Genomic DNA, 18,433 nt, shown 5'->3' on the forward strand with positions numbered 1-18,433 from the left:
GCACGCACGCACCGACGGACGGACACACGGACGGAGGGGAAAACCATAGTCCCCCTTTCGCTCCGCGGTGCGACGGGGGACAATAACTCACATATTACGTGGAAGATATAGTGGCATTTCCAAAAACCTAAAGATTGTGGTGAAATGCCTTAAACAACAAACTATCAATACCAGACAAGAACTATGAGCAAATGACTATGCCAAGAATAGTGTGTTAAAGACCAAACATAACAATTTCAGAGCAAAATCTTTTTTATAGAGGAGAATCACGGCTCGTGGATTGGCATATGAATACGAATCCAATCATTTGGGTTTAAAGATTTACGTTGGATTTCACTATTAGGTTGGCAGCCATCTTGGATTTAGCAGTCATCTTTGAAAAAAGACCTTAATCAGGTATTGCTCAGGACATTAGTGTCTACGACTTCATGCCAATTTCTTTGATCAAATCAATTGATCAATTTTAATTTTAATTCAATTGATCGTGCCAATTTTCATGCTTTGTGTCAAAGTGCCCAATACTTCACCATATTGCTGTGCTATTACTCTTTCTGAAGGACACCGTGAGGTCTTTAACATCCACAAACTAATGCTGGCAGATGGGACGCCTGTTTAATATCCATCGGAGGCACAGCAAACACATCACCCTGCCTGCGAAACACCGGGATGGCAGTTTATAGCTGAGTTGGTATTCAAACCCAGGCTAGACAACTTAGAGGCAAGTGTGAAAGCCAGAAATGATGCTTTATAAAGAAAATGTTTATTATCTGCCAAATTACTCACCATAATTTCAAATTTTACAAAACCATGTTTTCATCCTTATCAAATGGCAGCCACAAACGTTTGAGAAGAACGTGCACGTTCTGAAAAGTCAGACTGTCGATCTTTCTCAAACAGCTTGTGCTTGTTTTCTAATATGACATTACTCATACCCTTGATGAAATCCCACATTACATCTGGATTTGTTACTGTAACAGCAGAATAAATGCACAGGGACAGCAAGACTTCCCTCCCATACTGTGACATCACCAATAAGGCCCAAGCACTGGAGCTGGGCGAAGCCCATTAGTTAATTCATCAGTAAGCAGTCAGAGCTGGGGGCTCCATTTGGCCATAATCTAAAAGTCATTTCTGACACCATCTAAAAATAATTTGGATCAGTCACAGCTTGGCTTTGTCATTTCTTCAGCATTTTCCAGTATTTTCTTCATAAGTTGCTGATCCAGGTAGTGGCCTAGAGTACACATTAGATCTGCAATTAAGGAGATTCCCTGTAAAGAAAGGCGACATTCATCGACTTATGAGTTCTACCAATTATTGCTCTGGCCCAATGTAATCGATGAGCATCACAAATCGCTCGATTTCAAAGGTATTTTCACACCAATAATTTTTACTGACCAACCAGGCCAACAACTTGGGACCTTTACTTATACATGGGTGTTACTATATTGGCCCCCGGCCTCAAGAAATTTGAGGATGGAGGAGAGGGAAGTTTGAAAGTGGGAGGGGGGTGGGAATAAGGGAAGATATTCTGGGAAGCTGCTTTACAAATTTAGAACCCTGGAGACAGTTGTGTTGAGCAAGTGACCCGAAGGCAAAATGTAAAGAGGAAAATGTGAACCTGGATAAGTTTATGGCAAATTGCTAAAATCAAAGGCACAAAATGTACAAAGTTACCAACAAACAAGGGTGGCCTTGGAAACAAACTGCTGATGCAAAAATGACAGGATATTAAAGTACAAAAAAAAAAAAGATTACACTGCATTTCCACATTGGAGTCAAATAAAAACCATCCACATTGAATCTCTAATCTTTGCATAACAACGACAATTCGAAACAAATTAAGCTGCTACACTGACAATTATAGATGCGCAAGGTTGTCGATTACTTTCAACCCAAACTCTTTCACCATTCAATAAAAGATGATCGCAAATATTTCCCAAACAAAGAGAAATGTTACATTGGCTTATTTGTTTACCCATGACTCTCAGGTTTAAACAGCTTCCAAAATGTAAGATAACTGAACAAAACCCCAGGAAGAACAGCAGTTTACCTGTTCTGCCGTCCTTCGTTTCCGGGCACTTCTCGTGGAGAGTTCCTTGGTGTAGATCGTGTGGTGCCGGTGGCAGTGGGTTTGTGCCCTTCCCGTAAGCTGCTCTCTTTTACATCTGTACAACATAAAAGATTGTTAAGAAGTCCTTAATAAGGTCCTCCAGTAAAACTAAGCCATCAATTTTTGCTTTCAACGTGGAAAGTACAGGAAGAGGTTAGGACACAGGGTTATTCAGGAGAACCTCCTGTAACAAGGGAAGGGAATTAGAAGAGTGAATCACAGTGTGACAAGAAGCAAGAGGCAAGCAGAATATCCCACCATGGTCGTTAATGACCCAGCTGGGTGTTATTTTTTCCAACAACCCAATAGTGACTTGGCAAATCTCCTGAGACGAGCTACACTTCCAGGTTACAATGCAAACCCTTTGTACTGCTGCCTTCGACCAAATTTAAACCCACAACCTTTGGAATGCCAGTCCAGCGTCCCTGCCAATAAGCCACCACTGTCCTAGGTACCTGTGAGAGTGTGGTTCCCATTGCACAATTGATGGTGCAGGCGATAATAAAGTTTATTTTTCGTACTCGGGGTAGGGGGTGGGGGGAGCAGCCTGTGGAGACATCCCTTAGCATGAATCATCGTGCATTTAAATGGGGGCAAATATTAACCACTTTGCCTCAAATGCCACCGACAAATGTATGGCAGAGTGCAGAGCAGCACAGAGTTTCATCAAACAGCATGCGGCACCCTCGGCGGAACCAAATGAAAGCCTCCACCGAGGCTTTGGGCAGTGCACCGTCACGGAGGCATAAAGGGTTATTTTGTATTCAGCAGCGACCCGCTTCAAATGCGGGGACCGTGAGGCCAATGTACTTTGATCCTTTCCAGCAGGAATACATTCATTACCTGTAATAAAACATCAAGTGCATATTTTTTGGCGATAGAAATCTTCCATGGAGTGGTGTGCTGAGAGAGCCAAACGGTAGTTTCTGCGGCAGTGCAAACACAATTACAACAACAACTAACAACTAACTACGAGGTGAGGGGGTGGGGGCGACACAAAAAAGAAGCACAACCATTCCAAGGAAAGCGTAATCTGGTTGAAAACACATCCCAGCACAAGGCTGTTTCATTTCTGGAATGGAAAACTTCTCCTTTGAAACCACCGTGGGTTTACTTCTACTTCTTTGACAACCCCAACCATTCCCACCTTCTTGTGGGGTCGACAGCGAAAGTGTGTGGTCCGAATCTTTCACCAACTGGCTGGCCAGGCCTGAGGTTCGATTAAAGGTTGGGCAGGAATTCATAATTAGTTTGGGGTACCGACAATAGCTCACCTACTTCTTGGAGAAGACATCATAGGATCGTCATGGTCCACTAACCAATGCCGACAGACAGGACCTTAAGTTTAACATCCATTGGAAGGACGGTGTGCTTTGTGATGTAAAGCTTATAGTCGGGTCTGTCAACAACCCCAGAATAGTCGGCTCAAAAGTAAGTGCACGACTTCCGCACCATCCCATTGGACATCCACTGCTGGTCTATTGCCACCAAATCAGCGGGAACTTTTGCAGCCAACTCTGTAGGTTGTCAGAATTTATTTTAAAATATCTAAAGATGATCATTAGTGACATCTGTTTCAGGCTACAAAAGGGAGACTTTACTAAAATGACATTGCAAAGAAAAGAAAAAAAACATTCAGAATATTTTGCAGGTAAAGCTAGTTGTGACGAAAAAGCAAAACCGAAATTGTATAAATACGCAGACACACAAACGGGACATGATTGGGGAAACGATAACTACACTAAAATCAATCTAATGCGCAAACTATTGGTCATGTCGCCGTACCAGAATCTTCACCCTTGCTCTCTTCGGTGTCAGCAGATCCGCGTCGGCCTGGGCGGTCCCCATCTTTGGTGCTGTCCTGTCGCCCACTGACACGTGCCCTGTGCACACGGGATCGGTCAGATATAAGCATTGGTTTATAGAGTTACGCACAAATATAAGTTCATCGTCAGTCACCTTCGAGATGCATGTCGTCGGATCAAGAACACCGTTTGATCAGGATTTTCAAAAGGTTTGCAGCTATGTCAGTTAATAGTTTGGATATCAACAGCTGTTTTGCATATTTATTTTCATATTCTCCAAGTTTATTTACACCCTTATACAACTCGCAATCAATTTTGATTCTTCCTGTAATCCAAGAGTTATTTAATGCAAGATTATCTGCACATACAAGGTGCCCATAAAGTCGTTGCTGCACATAGAGGGTGTCAATAAAGTCCTTACTGCACATACAGAGTGTCCATAAAGTCCTTGCTGCACATACAGTGTTCATAAAGTCCTTGCTGCACAGTGTCCAAAAAGTCCTTGCTGCACAGTGTCCAAAAAGTCCTTGCTGCACATACAGGGTGTCCATAAGGTCCTTGCGGCACTACAGGGTGTCCATAAAGACCATAAAGTGAACTTTGACAACTTTTGATGTCCAAATGATAGAAACAAATTGCAAATGCCATATGAAATCATAATTCATCAAGTTTTGTTCATCTTTATGTTGATACCATGTTGTTGTTATTGCTGCTGTTAAATGCACAATTCCCCTGAGTTAGGTTCTTGAACTATGATGATTAAATCTCTCACATATCACCTTGTCCAAGCAAAACTAGGATCCTTGCCACTATGGTTCAAATGTTCAAAAAAAAACTAACCCTAACAGAGCAGAATGAGGGAAGGCAGCCTTGTTTAAATAAAATGAATACACTTGGTTATAAGAATCACGAATGTTGTTACATTTTTCTGATTTCACTCCAGATTTTGATACTTATTTAGTCGACAGGATGCAATCCTCAAATTTGAATGCAGATTTCAATTGTATGCTTTAATTATTCCGTGAGAGTAGATCGTGTTTCCAAAGCCAAGGCACGTTTCAATAGGCCAAAACAAAATGGCGGCATAAGGACCCAGCGTTGTGACTGAGGGCTGACCAAGATAGTTTTCAAGGCTTTTTTTTTTCTTTTTTTTATAGTTATGAGCGCCCCTTTAATAACCTTCACAGGGGGTGTTTCAAAACACCCAAACTCCCATTTTTCATTTGTGTACTCCCTTATAGGTCGATAAGTATGCAAGCAAAGTGTGGGGCCTCTACATTTCATGGTTTTGGAGTTGTGGACAGACACACACACACACACACACACACACAAACACACACACACACACACACACACACACACACACACACACACACACACACACACACACACACTTCTATTATTATAGATGGGAGATTAAATTATATTTTAATGGTGAAAATCATGGAGAGCATCAGAGGAAGAAGAAACCCTCAGCCTTTTCTCGCAAAATTAAAACCCTACTTCAACCCCCCCCCCCCTCCCCCTCCCCCCACTCCAACCTCACCTCTTAACCCACCCAATGTGAAACTTTATTATCACATAATTTGGTATTAAGAGGTGTTTACTTTGGTTGGTGGCAAACTTTGGTTTCAAGGTGTGTTCATTTCATGAGTTAATCGTAAACTTATTGTGTTTAAAGGTGTGTTCACTCAGGTTCGTGGAAAACTTTCAATGTTTAAAGGCATTTCCCTTGAGTTGATGGTAAACTCATGATGTTTAAAAGTATGCTCACTGAGATTGGTGGAAAGATTTTGTTTTTTCAAAGGTGTTCCTTTGACTTGGTATTATGGTGGGATTGAGAGCAAGAGATCATGGTGGTGGAAAGGAAAGAAAAAGAAGAAGAGGCAGTTATTGAAAGGAAGCTTTGATGGGGGTAGTACATGGGGTGTTTAAAAGATACCTCATATGCAACAATGAAGGTCAATTCAGTGACAACTGGAGTGCAGAGATGATAATGAAGAAAAGAGAAAGAACAAGAGGAAATAAAACGGACAAAAATCGACTACATCAATGGAATAAAAAGGGGGTATCAATGGAAGTGGTTATTGGTATTGTTACGGATTAGTCACTTCCGTTGTTGTGGTTCTCATCCACTGTAAACATTTTTGGTTGCATGTACTACTATTGTTGTCGTTTAAGTGAAATAGAGATTACTATTTTCAAAAGGTAAAAAAAGTTAATGTTTTAAAAGAAACCGGAACTGGACGAAGACGAAGAGGAAGAAGAGGAAAAGGAGGGAGCGAGTGAGTCAGACAAGAAGCCAAGCTGCTTCGAGGTCTTGAGCAAACATTGGCAAACGAGGGTCACGAGTGAACTTCGGGTTTCCCGGGAAAGGGATTCCTGCGACAGAGTTGTTATCGCTGTGACAGATCAACCTGCGTGTCAGGTTTTGCGGTTGATTCCGAAGAGAATCGTTGTTTGAGGGCAGTTGCGCCTCGAGAAGAGGCCCGTTGGCCGTTTTTGTCTCGCGCCTGATTTCGCATCACTCTGGGCTCTTTGCCTCGCTTCAACCATTTCACAGCATCCAGAAGTTAAGCTGGTGTGTGTGTGTAACGTGGATTTTGAGTGAAAATTTGCGGTTCGCCGTAAAGGGAGCCGTTGAACGTCCATATCCAAAGGGGTGATTTCCCAGTCGCACTGAGGGCACCTTTACGCATCTTTGGCAGCGTGACTGTCACTGTCAACCGAACGGGATTCTGGTCTCGGTTCGACATCGTTCTGACTATCACTGGAGCGTGGATCAACTTTGGCTTGAAGCCGGGATAGAGACATTGGGGATGTTCTTTTCGCTCACTTGGAGCACAGTGAGTTATATTGTACGAAACTGATGGTACCATCATAGGAATGATATATTTGTTGTACAATTGATTACTATTGTTTTTTGTACTGTTATTCTTGTGTGATCTTAATACAATACTTGTTTGTTGGTAACAATTGGTGTGGTTTCACCATTGATCTTTGACATACAGAATAACACATCTTTCGGCCGTGACTCCTCTCGGGGCTCTGAGGTACACCGTGACCGGGGTTTGGGGAGGCGCACGTAACAGAAATGCAAGGCCTCGTCCGGGATTAAATTCCGGAACATTCGTCCGGGATTAAATTCCCGAACATCCTCGTCCGGGATAGAATTCCCTAGCATTCCCAAAATTCCCAAATTTGGAATTTTTCTAACATTTCCAAATTTTTCAAAAAATTTGAAATTTTTTGTGTGAAGGTTAACAGGTGCTAACTGATAGTCACCATGGTGTTTGACGCAGAAAAGTTTACGGCGTCCCCTAATGAGGCAGTTTCAGGCGTTAAAAAGATTGGAACTCATGATATTGGCCAAATATTTTAACTTGGGAGGTCCGAGTTAATATGAAGAAAGCAGAGATGCAGACATTGGTGGTAGAATCTCTGGTGGGAAAAGGGACATGGAAAGAGGTAGCCTTGCATTGGTTACCCGAGGAAAAAGCAAATGTGGAGCTCCGGAAAATGGAGATGCAACTGCAGAGCCAGGAAAGGTTAAAAGAGTTGGAATGGAAAGCAGAAAAGGAAAGAGCAGAACGAGAACTAGACCTCGAGGAGAGAAGAGCCGAGGAAAGGAGAGCTGAAAAGGAAAGAACAGAACAGGAATGAGAACTCGAGGAGAGAAGAGCCGAAAGGGAGTTAAAGGAACGGGACATGGAGTATCAGAAGGAACTTAAACTCAAGGAGCTGGAATTACTGGGGGAACGGAGAGAAGTAGTATCCATGCCGGCTAGTTCGACAACTAGTCAGAACTCTTGGGATGTTGGTAGGCATGTGAGGCTGGTTTGACCCTTCAATGAAAAGGAGGTAGCCAAGTTCTTTTTACATTTTGAGAAAGTGGCTCAAATGCTAAAATGGCCTGTGGGGTCCTGGACTATGTTAGTGCAAAAAGTTTTGGTGGGTAAAGCTCAAGATATCTATTCTGCTTTACCGATTGACCAATGTGCAGATTATGAGAAAGTGAAGAAAGCCATTCTCAAAGCCTATGAATTGGTCCCTGAAGCTTACCGGCAAAAATACAGGAATGCCAGGAAGAGGGAGAGTGAGACCCATGTGGAGTTTGCCAGAATAAAGGAAACCATGTTTGATAGGTGGTGTAGGTAGGATAGGTGTTTGATAGGTAGGTGGATAGGTGGTGACGAAGGAGATTGGGAAAGACTTCAACCTGTTACAGCAATTGATCTTGGTGGAGGAATTCAAACAGTGTGTCCACGTGGACATTAAAGTACATCTGGATGAGAAGAAAGTACCAGAGTTGCATGAGGCAGCAACCGTGGCAGATGACTATGCCTTGACACACAGGATGGGGTTCCACAAACCTAACTTCTCGCCTAGAGTTAGCCAGGGGAGTTACGGAAAATCAGGTTCGGAGAACAAATTTTCATGGAGGCGGCCTAGAGAGGACGATGGGGACAAATCGGATACCGTGACTTTTAGGGATCAGAAGACTGCAGTTCCAAGACATACTTATCTTCCGGGGAGCCCGAGGCAGACCACGAGTTTTTCTTCCGGGCCTACTCGCGCTTTTTGCAAGAAACCTGGGCATTTGATGTCCCAATGTTATGCCCTGAAAAGGAAAAATCAGGAGCGGAGTCAAACTAGTGCAACTCCGAATGCATTGGCCAATGCGAGAAATCGTCCTTGGAGGACAGTGCCTTGTGAAGGTTCCCCTGCCAAAGTTACGGCATCACAGAACAACCTTGTTCAAGAGGGTTACAAACCTTTTATTTCAGAGGGGTTTGTGTCACTGGATGGAGACTTAACTAACCAGAGACCTTTTAGGGTATTGAGGGACACAGGAGCACATCAATCTTTGATGCTTGAAGGCATTTTGCCATTGTCAGAGAAGACGGCAACTGGTGTTCGTGTTCTTTTACAGGGGGTTGGTGGCGATGTTAAAGCTCCACTCCATGTCATCCATTTGAAGTCTGATTTGGTGTCAGGACCGGTCACCGTAGGTTTACAAGCCACTCTTCCTGTAAAGGGAATCTTTTGTTATCGGGAATGATTTGGCCAGTGGTCGAGTTTCTGGTAATCCGATGTTTGTTGAAAAGCCTAGTATCGAAAATAACACCGCACAGTTAGAGCCGGAGATTCCGGGTATCTTTCCATCCTGTGCAGTGACTCGTGCTATGGGTAGGAAGCACTCTGAAGAGGAGGAGAAGGTACTGACGTCACGCTTTGCACAGGCACTTCTTGTCGAGTACCCTGAAACGAAGTGTCAGCACACACAAGTCATGGATGGAGGCAATGTTGGCAAACTCTTTGTAGGTGGACTGAACTTTGACACAAGTAAAGATGTTCTGGACTCTATCTTTGGCAAATATGGACCACTCTTGGAAGTGCTGCTGATAAAAGACAGGGAGACGCAAAAGTCGAGAGGGTTTGGCTTTGTCACGTTTGAAAACACAAAGGACGCCAAAGAGTCAGAAAAGGATTTGAATGGCAAGGATTTGGATGGACGGACCATAACAGTAGAGAAGGCAGGCCATGGGCGTCGAGGGGGCTACAGAGGAGGAAAACGTGGAGGTAGTTTCAGGGGTGGCTATGGCTCCCGGGGTGGGAGTAGTCGCTTTGGTGGCGGCCGCAGTCGTGATTACTACGGAGGCTCCCAGCAACAGCAGTGCAGTTTTGGCAACTCTCGACGGGATGACTATTACGGTGGTAGCCGAGATGGGGACCGCTACTCAAGTGACTACAGCACCCGACTCTACAACTGTGATTTTGATTTTTTTTATGATCAGGAGAAGAGTTGGAAGCACTGAGTGCTCAGGAGCAGCCGAGCCAAGATTCCTACACGGATTAACCCGTGAACTCCACGTTCCTAAATGCGTCCATGCAGTGAATACTTCCAGGCCTCACCACCCAACCACCATGAAACCTGGCTCTCAGTTCGGCCTCCTTCAAAAAGTGCTATAGATTTGCTTTGCTTTGGATTCACTGATCACAACCCCTTAACCTTCATTCAAAAAATGAAAAATAAAAATCAGAGGTTGATGAGATGGAGTTTGGCTTTGCAGGATTTCAACTTGAAAATTGAGCATGTACAGGGCAGGGACAATGTCGTTGCTGATGCTTTATCCCGAGTGAACTAACTTTGGAAATTCCTGTAGGTTGTTGGAAGTTTTGTTGCTTTATTTTGGGGTATATTAATTATTGTTGTTCACGTGAATTGATCTTTTGGGTATGAGTTTTACTTGTTTGTTAAAAGAGTTTTTGCATGCAAAGAAAGTTTTCACTATGTTCAAACTTTCTTTCTTGACGGGGGGAAGTGTTACGGATTCGTCACTTCCGTTGTTGTGGTTCTCATCCACTGTAAACATTTTTGGTTGCATGTACTACTATTGTTGTCGTTTAAGTGAAATAGAGATTACTATTTTCAAAAGGTAAAAAAAGTTAATGTTTTAAAAGAAACCGGAACCGGGCGAAGACAAAGAGGAAGAAGAGGAAAAGGAGGGAGCGAGTGTCGGACAAGAAGCCGAGCTGCTTTGAGGTCTTGAGCAAACGTTGGTTGCGCCTCGAGAAGAGGCCCGTTGGCCGTTTTTGTCTCGCGCCTGATTTTGCATCACTCTGGGCTCTTTGCCTCGCTTCAACCATTTCACCGCATCCAAAAGTTAAGCTGGTGTGTGTGTGTAATAGTGTAGCAGCATAGCAAACCTGTTGTGCATTTTGTGATACAAGCACCAAATTTGGCACACTAGTAGACTATCATATTATGAAAAGATCTGGATATTGGGCCATCTCAGATTCAGAGATTTGATTTTTGCAAGATTTCGATTCGATTGGGATCGAAGAGAACACCTTCTTCGTCTTCTGTACAGTGAAGTTGCCAGCCCTGAATTCTCTGGCTACATCTGGGTGCTTCATTGGGAGTGCAACCGTGTCCCTCAGGTGAACAGGGACCCACCTGGCATAGTGTGTGTGGTCTAAGGCATGGAACCATGGGACCAGTTCCGTCAGGGCATCAAGGTACGTCGTGAATGAAGCCTGCCGCAGAGAACGCACGTAGACCAGTACCAACATCTCTAGTTCCAGCACAGTTGCCCAGTACTGAAAGTTGGGAATGTCTTCTCCTCTCTGGTGACACCAGTCTTCAAACTCAGGCAGGTCTTCTGCATCATCAGCATATGTCATACAGTGGCGTTCATACGCACGGTGTTGCAGGATGTGCAGTGCCGCTGCAGTGATTTGATGAGCTCTTCTTGTGCAGGTGACGTGGGCAGCTCGTAGGAAGGAGTCGGCCGTCCCTGGCGTTGCAATCTCAGCTTGCAAAATCTGCAAATCTTGCAAAAATCAAATCTCTGAATCTGAGATGGCCCAATATCCAGATCTTTTCATAATATGATAGTCTACTAGTGTGCCAAATTTGGTGCTTGTATCACAAAATGCACAATTCTTTTGAATATTTGGGCTAAGCCGCCCCACTATAATGTGGATCTTGAGTGGAAATTTGCGGTTCGCCGTAAATGGAGCCGTTGAACGTCCATATCCAAAGGGGTGATTTCCCAGTCGCATTGAGGGCACCTTTACGCATCTTTGGCAGCGTGACTGTCACTGTCACTGTCAACCGAACGGGATTCTGGTCTCGATTCGACATCGTTCTGACTATCACTGGAGCGTGGATCAACTTTGGCTTGAAGCCGGGATAGAGACATTGGGGATGTTCTTTTCGCTCACTTGGAGCACAGTGAGTTATATTGTACGAAACTGATGGTACCATCATAGGAATGATATATTTGTTGTACAATTGATTACTATTGTTTTTTGTACTGTTATTCTTGTGTGATATTAATACAATACTTGTTTGTTGGTAACAATTGGTGTGGTTTCACCATTGATCTTTGACATACAGAATAACACATCTTTCTGCCGTGACTCCTCTCGGGGATCGGAGGTACACTGTGACCGGGGTTTGGGGAGGAGCACGTAACAGTATCACACGTGCATGTTACGAGCTGGAGTTTTATATCACATGTTTTGTCCTCTCCATGTTTTTTGTTTGTGTGCCGTTTGCAATCCCGACCTATGTAATGTAATGGCAGCCATTGTAATGGTGATGTAATGGCAGCCATTTTGCTGACGGTGTAAGGAGAAGCCTTGGTGCATGTTTTTACGGCGTAGCCCATAGGGCAAAGCCGTCTAGAACAGTGTCTGTCCGTCTGTATGTATGTATGTATGTATGTCCCTTCAAACGTATACAAATCAGAGCTGAGGATCTGGTCACATGACAGGGTGATGTGATTACATCTGATATCATTACGGCAGTATGGTGGCTAACTCTCCACACACCATCATTTTGATTTATATGCCTTCATGCCGAACATATTGTTGAACCTGGCATACATCACAATCGCCATGCCCTCTTCGCTCAGTTCTGCAAGTTAAACGTACTTCAATGATGTCGGGATTCCTCAAAATTTATTTGTTTAATGTTATAAGCAGCATTAGCGACCGTTTAAAAAGCTAATCATATGTGTTTGTGGTTTATAATATTTTACAAGCCCAGCTACGCCGCTGTTGGACTTTCGTTCGTAATTTTTTTCTTTTTTTTCTATGACGCAATTATTACCATTTCCGAAAATAGCAACAAAACCTAAATTTCACATTTATAACTGTGCTTCATAGTAGTTACAAAGGAATAATGAACCAATATTATGGTACGGTACACAAGAGAAGGATTATTCTAGAATGACCAACAAGTCATAGAATCTTGAGCACAGTGACCATTTTAAACATCAGGTCAAGCCACAGGTGGTCAATGGTCATTTATGGAGAAAAAAACAGAAACATACAAACAAGACCGAAAGTCGAACAACGGCATAGCCAGACTTGTTTAATACTTTAGTTGAAGAGGATAGTATGACCTGAGTGAGGATACCAGTTAGCAAACTAGAACGGCACTCAGTAGAGAGCATACCTCCGCCTGGTTGGCCATATCACTCAATGGTGAAGAATCACTTTAAAATTCTACTAGCTGGATCCGGATCCGGATCTTCACCAAAATTGAATCGATTCTTCTATGTCACACACACAACCTGTCCAACAAGTTTCGTCCAAATATGTCCATAACTTTTTGAGATATCCTGCTATATGTTGGTTTTAGCCCCATCACTCAATGGTGAAGAATCACTTTAAAAATTAAATTATTCTCATATCCGAATCCATATTCAGATCTTCACCAAAATCGAATCGAATCGTCCTTGTCAGACGCGCAACCGATCCACCAAATTTCGTCCAAATCCGTCAACAACCTTTTGAGATATCCTGCTATGTATCGTTTTTGGCTCGACCTCCCAATGGTGAAGAATCACTTAAAAAATTATACGAGCTGGATCCGGATCTTCACCAAAATCGAATCATTTCGTCCTTGTCACATATGCTACATCTCTGCCAAATTTCGTCCGAATCCATCCACAACTTTTTGAGATATTCTTTTCACAAGCAAACAGACAGACAGACAGACAGACAGGAGTGAAAACATAACCTCCATCCACGTTTGGTGGCGAAGGTAATAATGCAAGTATTAATATTTTTTGACTTCAGGCATAGACAGCCAGTTCGTGAATGACTTGGGTTATAAAACGGCGAATGGCAAACGATGAACCAATAAATTCCACATTCCTGAGCCACCTTCAATCAAACATCAGGCATTGACAGCATGTTCTCGATACGGTATTTTCATTCCAAACAGCATCATTCATCATTCCAATCACAAATTAATACTATTGTATTAATATGTCAAACTATGTTAAATCATGATTGTATTGAGATATTATCAAACCAGCAAACCATAATCATCTGTTCATTTCCGGATTCAGGAGCAAGGTCCATGTAGATCACATTTCAAAATCATAATTGTATTGAGGAATTTCTGAAACCTCCTACGTACTTGAGGGTTCCCCACTGGGATTCCCCACTGGGACCCCAAAACATTCCACAGAAGGTTATTATATTTCCTTTTAGTAAAATATGTAACTGTAATGGTTACTAAATGCACCGCCCTGTCATATGACCAGATCCTTAACTCTGATTGGTGTACATTTGTGTGGACATACGGTCAGACAAATGCTGTATCGAACGGCATTGCCCTCATGGGTTCCCTGTAAAAACGCGATCCACCGAAGTAAGGTTTGAATATATATTAAAATGTGCAATAAAACTGAAAAACAAGGAAAATTCCTTTTTGGCCACAATTTCAATGACACCAATGTTGACACACACACACACACACACACACACACACACACACACACACACACACACACACACACACACAATAAGAAGAAGACGTCATGCGGAGCACGATACTTGCAAAATCCCCCCCCCCCCCCCAAACATTTTCCATTGATACAGCAAATTGTCCATTTCATCAAGATTAAAATTGACGATCTTGATCAAAGCTTGGGTCAACATGATAAAAAGTGACGATTTTTCAGATGAAAAATGATTTTAGAAGTTTGACCTTGAGTTGACCTTTTGACCTCAAAAATAGTTGGCTTCCCAATTCAGTGAGGCATTATACAAATGCTGTTCAATTTTCAAGTCAATTGGACGAAAATTGACTGTTTTTTCAGATGAAAATTGACGATTTTGGAAGTTTGACCTTGAGTTGACCTTTGACCTTGACCTCAAAAATAGTACGTTTCCCAATTTAGTGACTCGATATACAAATGCTGTTCAATTTTCAAGTCAATCAGTTGAGAATTGATGGCTTTTTGGATGAAAATTGATGACTTTTGAAATTTGATCTTGAGTTGACCTTTGACATTTTGACCTAAAAAATAGTTCATTTCCCAATTTATTGACTCAATATACAAATGCTATTCAATTTTCAAGTCAATCGGATTTAAAATGGCAATTTTAGAAATTTGACCTCCAGATGACCTTTGACCTTTGACCTCAAAATCTATAGGCTTCTCAATTGGGACGACCTAGATGACGAAGTTTCGTGACAATCGGTTTAGAATTGTGACCTGTAGGCTGGTGACAAACAAACAAACAGACAGACAGACAGACAGAACCACAAACACAACCGACCAATATACTTGAAAAATCTTCGATTTTGCAAGTAACAAGAGGACGTCATGCAGAGCACGATACTTGCAAAATCCACCCCCACCTCCAAGAAAAAAAAATTCCATTGATACAGCTAATTGTCCATTTCATCAAGATAAAAATTGACAATCTTGATCAAAGCTCGGGTCAACAGGAAAAAAAGTGACGATTTTTCAGATAAAAAGTGATGATTTGGGAAGGTTGACCTGGAGTTGACCTTTGACCTCAGAAATAGTTGGTTTCCCAATTCAGTGAGGCAATATGCAAATGCTGTTCAATTTCCGAGTCAATTGGATGAAAACAGATGGTTTTTCAGATGAAAATTGATGATTTTGGAAGTTTGATCTTCAGTTGACCTTTGACCTTTTGACCTCGAACATAGTACGTTTCCCTATTTAGTGACTCAATGTGCAAATGCTGTTCAATTTTCAAGTCAATCAGATGAAAATTGAGGATTTTAAAAATGGCCTATGTTGATCTTTTGGCCTATGTTGACCTCAAAAATAGTTGGTGGTTGAATTCAGTGACCATATATGTAAATCCTCTTAGAAATTTAAGTCAATCAAATGAAAATTTGTGATTTTAGAAATTCGGCCTATGTTGACCTTTTGGCCCATGTTTACCTTAAATATAATTTGTGGTTGAATTCAGTGACCAGATATGCAAGTCCTCTTCAAATTTCAAGTCAATTGGATGAAAATTGAGGATTTTCGAAATTCGGCCTACGTTGATGTTTTGGCCTATGTTGACCTCAAACATACTTGGTGGTTGAATTCAGTGACCAGATATGCAAGTCCTCTTCAAATTTCGAGTCAATTGGATGAAAATTGAGGATTTTAGAAATTTGGCCTATGTTGAACTTTTGGCCTATGTTGACCTCAAAAATACTTGGTGATTGAATTCAGTGACCAGATATGCAAGTCCTCTTCAAATTTCAAGTCAATCAGATGAAAATTGAGGATTTTAGAAATTTAGCAAAGTTGGTGACCTTTGGCCTATGTTGACCATTTGACCCCAAAAACAATAGGCTTCTTGCTTTTGACCAACTCTACCATTTGGTGAAGTTTGGTGAAGATCGGTTGAAAATTGTGACCTGTAGGCCGTTGACAAACAGACAGACAAGCAGAGAGACAGACAGACAGACAGACAGACAGACAGACAGACAGACAGAGACAGACAGACAGACAGACAGACAGAACCACAAACGCAACCGACCAATATACTTGAAAAATCTTCGATTTTGAAAGTAATAAACGCACGAAAGCACTAATCGGCAGAACAAATCTTTACAAAAATTAATACCAAAATCAGCCCCACTGAAGAAATAAATATAGTGAATTTTGCCGATGACAACGATGGTTCACGAGCGAGTGGTATTCAATGACAAAGGACGGACTCTAACCGAAACAGGCCCGGACAGGCCAGGCCCGGAAATGTCAAAACGAAGGTTACTGACCTTGAAATGAGATAGAAAATAATGTATAATCAGTTATGAGGTTAGTTAGCTACACAATACCGAAAATTCGGTTCGATTCCGATAACTTTGAAACTTTGACCTTTGTGGCCTTCAGAGGTCAAAGATTCTGAAATTTGTTGGAAAACTTGTATTTCATGATGTATGTGATAATATAAGATCATGTATGACATTTCACCCTATCAGGAAGCGAACAATGTAATAAAACCATCAAAAATCGACTTTTCTAAATTTTGTGACCTTGTGACCTTGACCTTGGGGCGAAAATGAAAAATCTAACTCCGTGGGGCTAGACACATGACATTGGCCTAACCAAATACCGAAACCCCTGTCAGATTGCACCAACTCCCTCGGAGAAGACGTAGCTTGAACTCGATTACCCCTAAAAAGACATCTTTTTGTGGCGTGGCTCCGCCCACAATAGGCGCAATACGCCCACTCCAGGCAGGACACAACTGGATCATGATATCAACCTCCCACCCAAGTATCATCAAGATCGGATGATATTATCGGGCAGTTATGCTGCGGACAGACAGACAGAGACAGACGGACACACAGACAGACACACAGACAGACACACAGACAGACACACAGACAGACACACACCCATGACAAATATAGTGGTCACTCTGTTTGATAACTCGTGAACCAAAAATAAAAAAACTACGACGAGGATAACATGAGGCCAAATGTTTGAAAGGTGTTTGAAAACAAGATGTTTGAAACGTTTGAAAAACAAGGCCAGATATTTGAAAACAACCCGAAAAGATTCTACCGTGAACAAGAGAAACGGAAGCAGAATCTGTCATCCCCTCCTGAAAAAGATGAACTGGAACGATTCTAGAAAGGAATTTATAAAGATGAAAAGAACACAATAAGGAGGCGGAATGGATGCAAAACCTGGAAAAGAGGAAGCAAAATCTCGAGGAAATGTCCCCAGTAATACTTGATGCAGAAAAGACAAGACACCAACTTGCAAAGATGGAAGACTTCAAAAGCCTTGGCCCAGATGGGATCCCAAACTTCTGGTTAAAGCAATTTGATGCTCTCCACGTTCACTATGCTTGAGCATTCAATGAGCTTATCCAATGGGATCAGGAAATGGATGAATGGCTCACAGAAGGTAACACCTTCCTCATCCCAAAATCTGAAGAGACCCAAATACCCCACAAATACCGGCCCCAATAATACCCTGTCCAACATCATACAAACTTTTAACAAGAATAATCACAGAAACAATGCACCACCATCTAACACAACAGGAGGCCGAAAGGCAGAACAGAAGGGATGCAAGAGGATGGTACGTTGCAATAGACCACCTACTACTAAATAAGGCCATACTTGAAAATTGCAACACGAGAAGAAACAAATTGTCCACATCATGCATCGACTATTAAAAAAAAAAGCTTTTGGCAGTGTTCCACATTCATGGATGATAAAGTACATGCATATGTACAAGATAAATGCACAAATAATCAAGCTGCTTGAGAAAGCCATAGATCTATGGAATGCCACACTAATCCTGCAGCACTCGGAAGGAAAGATTGAAATATCCGGAGTAAAGATATGATGCAGGATCTTCCAAGGAGACAGCCACTCCCCTTCCCCCCCCCCCCCCGCCTCCCCCCCCCCCCCGCCCCCCCCCCCGTGTTTTGCTTGGCCCTGGACCCACCAAGTAAACTCATTAATGAGGAAATTCATAGATAAACCCTAACGTCCAATAAAAGAACGTCCGAAGAAACTAAGTGACACAAATACTGTAGAAGGGTGATTTAAAACTCTTTGCAACGAACGGCGAAAAATTGGCAGAACAATCGAAATTGGTGAAACGGTTCTCCGACGACATCCAAATGAAATTTGGCCGAGATAAGTGGAAAGTGCACATTCGTGCAGGGAGACAAAGAAAAATGGACAATATAAAAATAGACCTAA

The 18,433-nt window shown here is 42.3% G+C and overlaps 1 protein-coding gene across 1 annotated transcript in view; it reads right to left on the minus strand.

The window, feature by feature from the left end:
* Positions 1-18,433, minus strand: part of LOC137429979 (histone-lysine N-methyltransferase 2C) — a 304,487-nt gene that overhangs the window by 223,369 nt on the left and 62,685 nt on the right. The window contains exons 3-4 of the mRNA XM_068120407.2: positions 3,899-3,996; positions 2,054-2,168 (exon numbers count right to left, since the gene is read on the minus strand). Coding sequence (XP_067976508.2) covers positions 2,054-2,168; positions 3,899-3,996 — 213 coding nt within the window. The remainder of the gene's footprint in view (positions 1-2,053; positions 2,169-3,898; positions 3,997-18,433) is intronic.

The sequence above is a fragment of the Myxine glutinosa genome, chromosome 6 (assembly GCF_964187855.1).
Source record: "Myxine glutinosa chromosome 6, kmMyxGlut1.1, whole genome shotgun sequence".
Lineage (NCBI taxonomy): Eukaryota > Metazoa > Chordata > Myxini > Myxiniformes > Myxinidae > Myxine > Myxine glutinosa.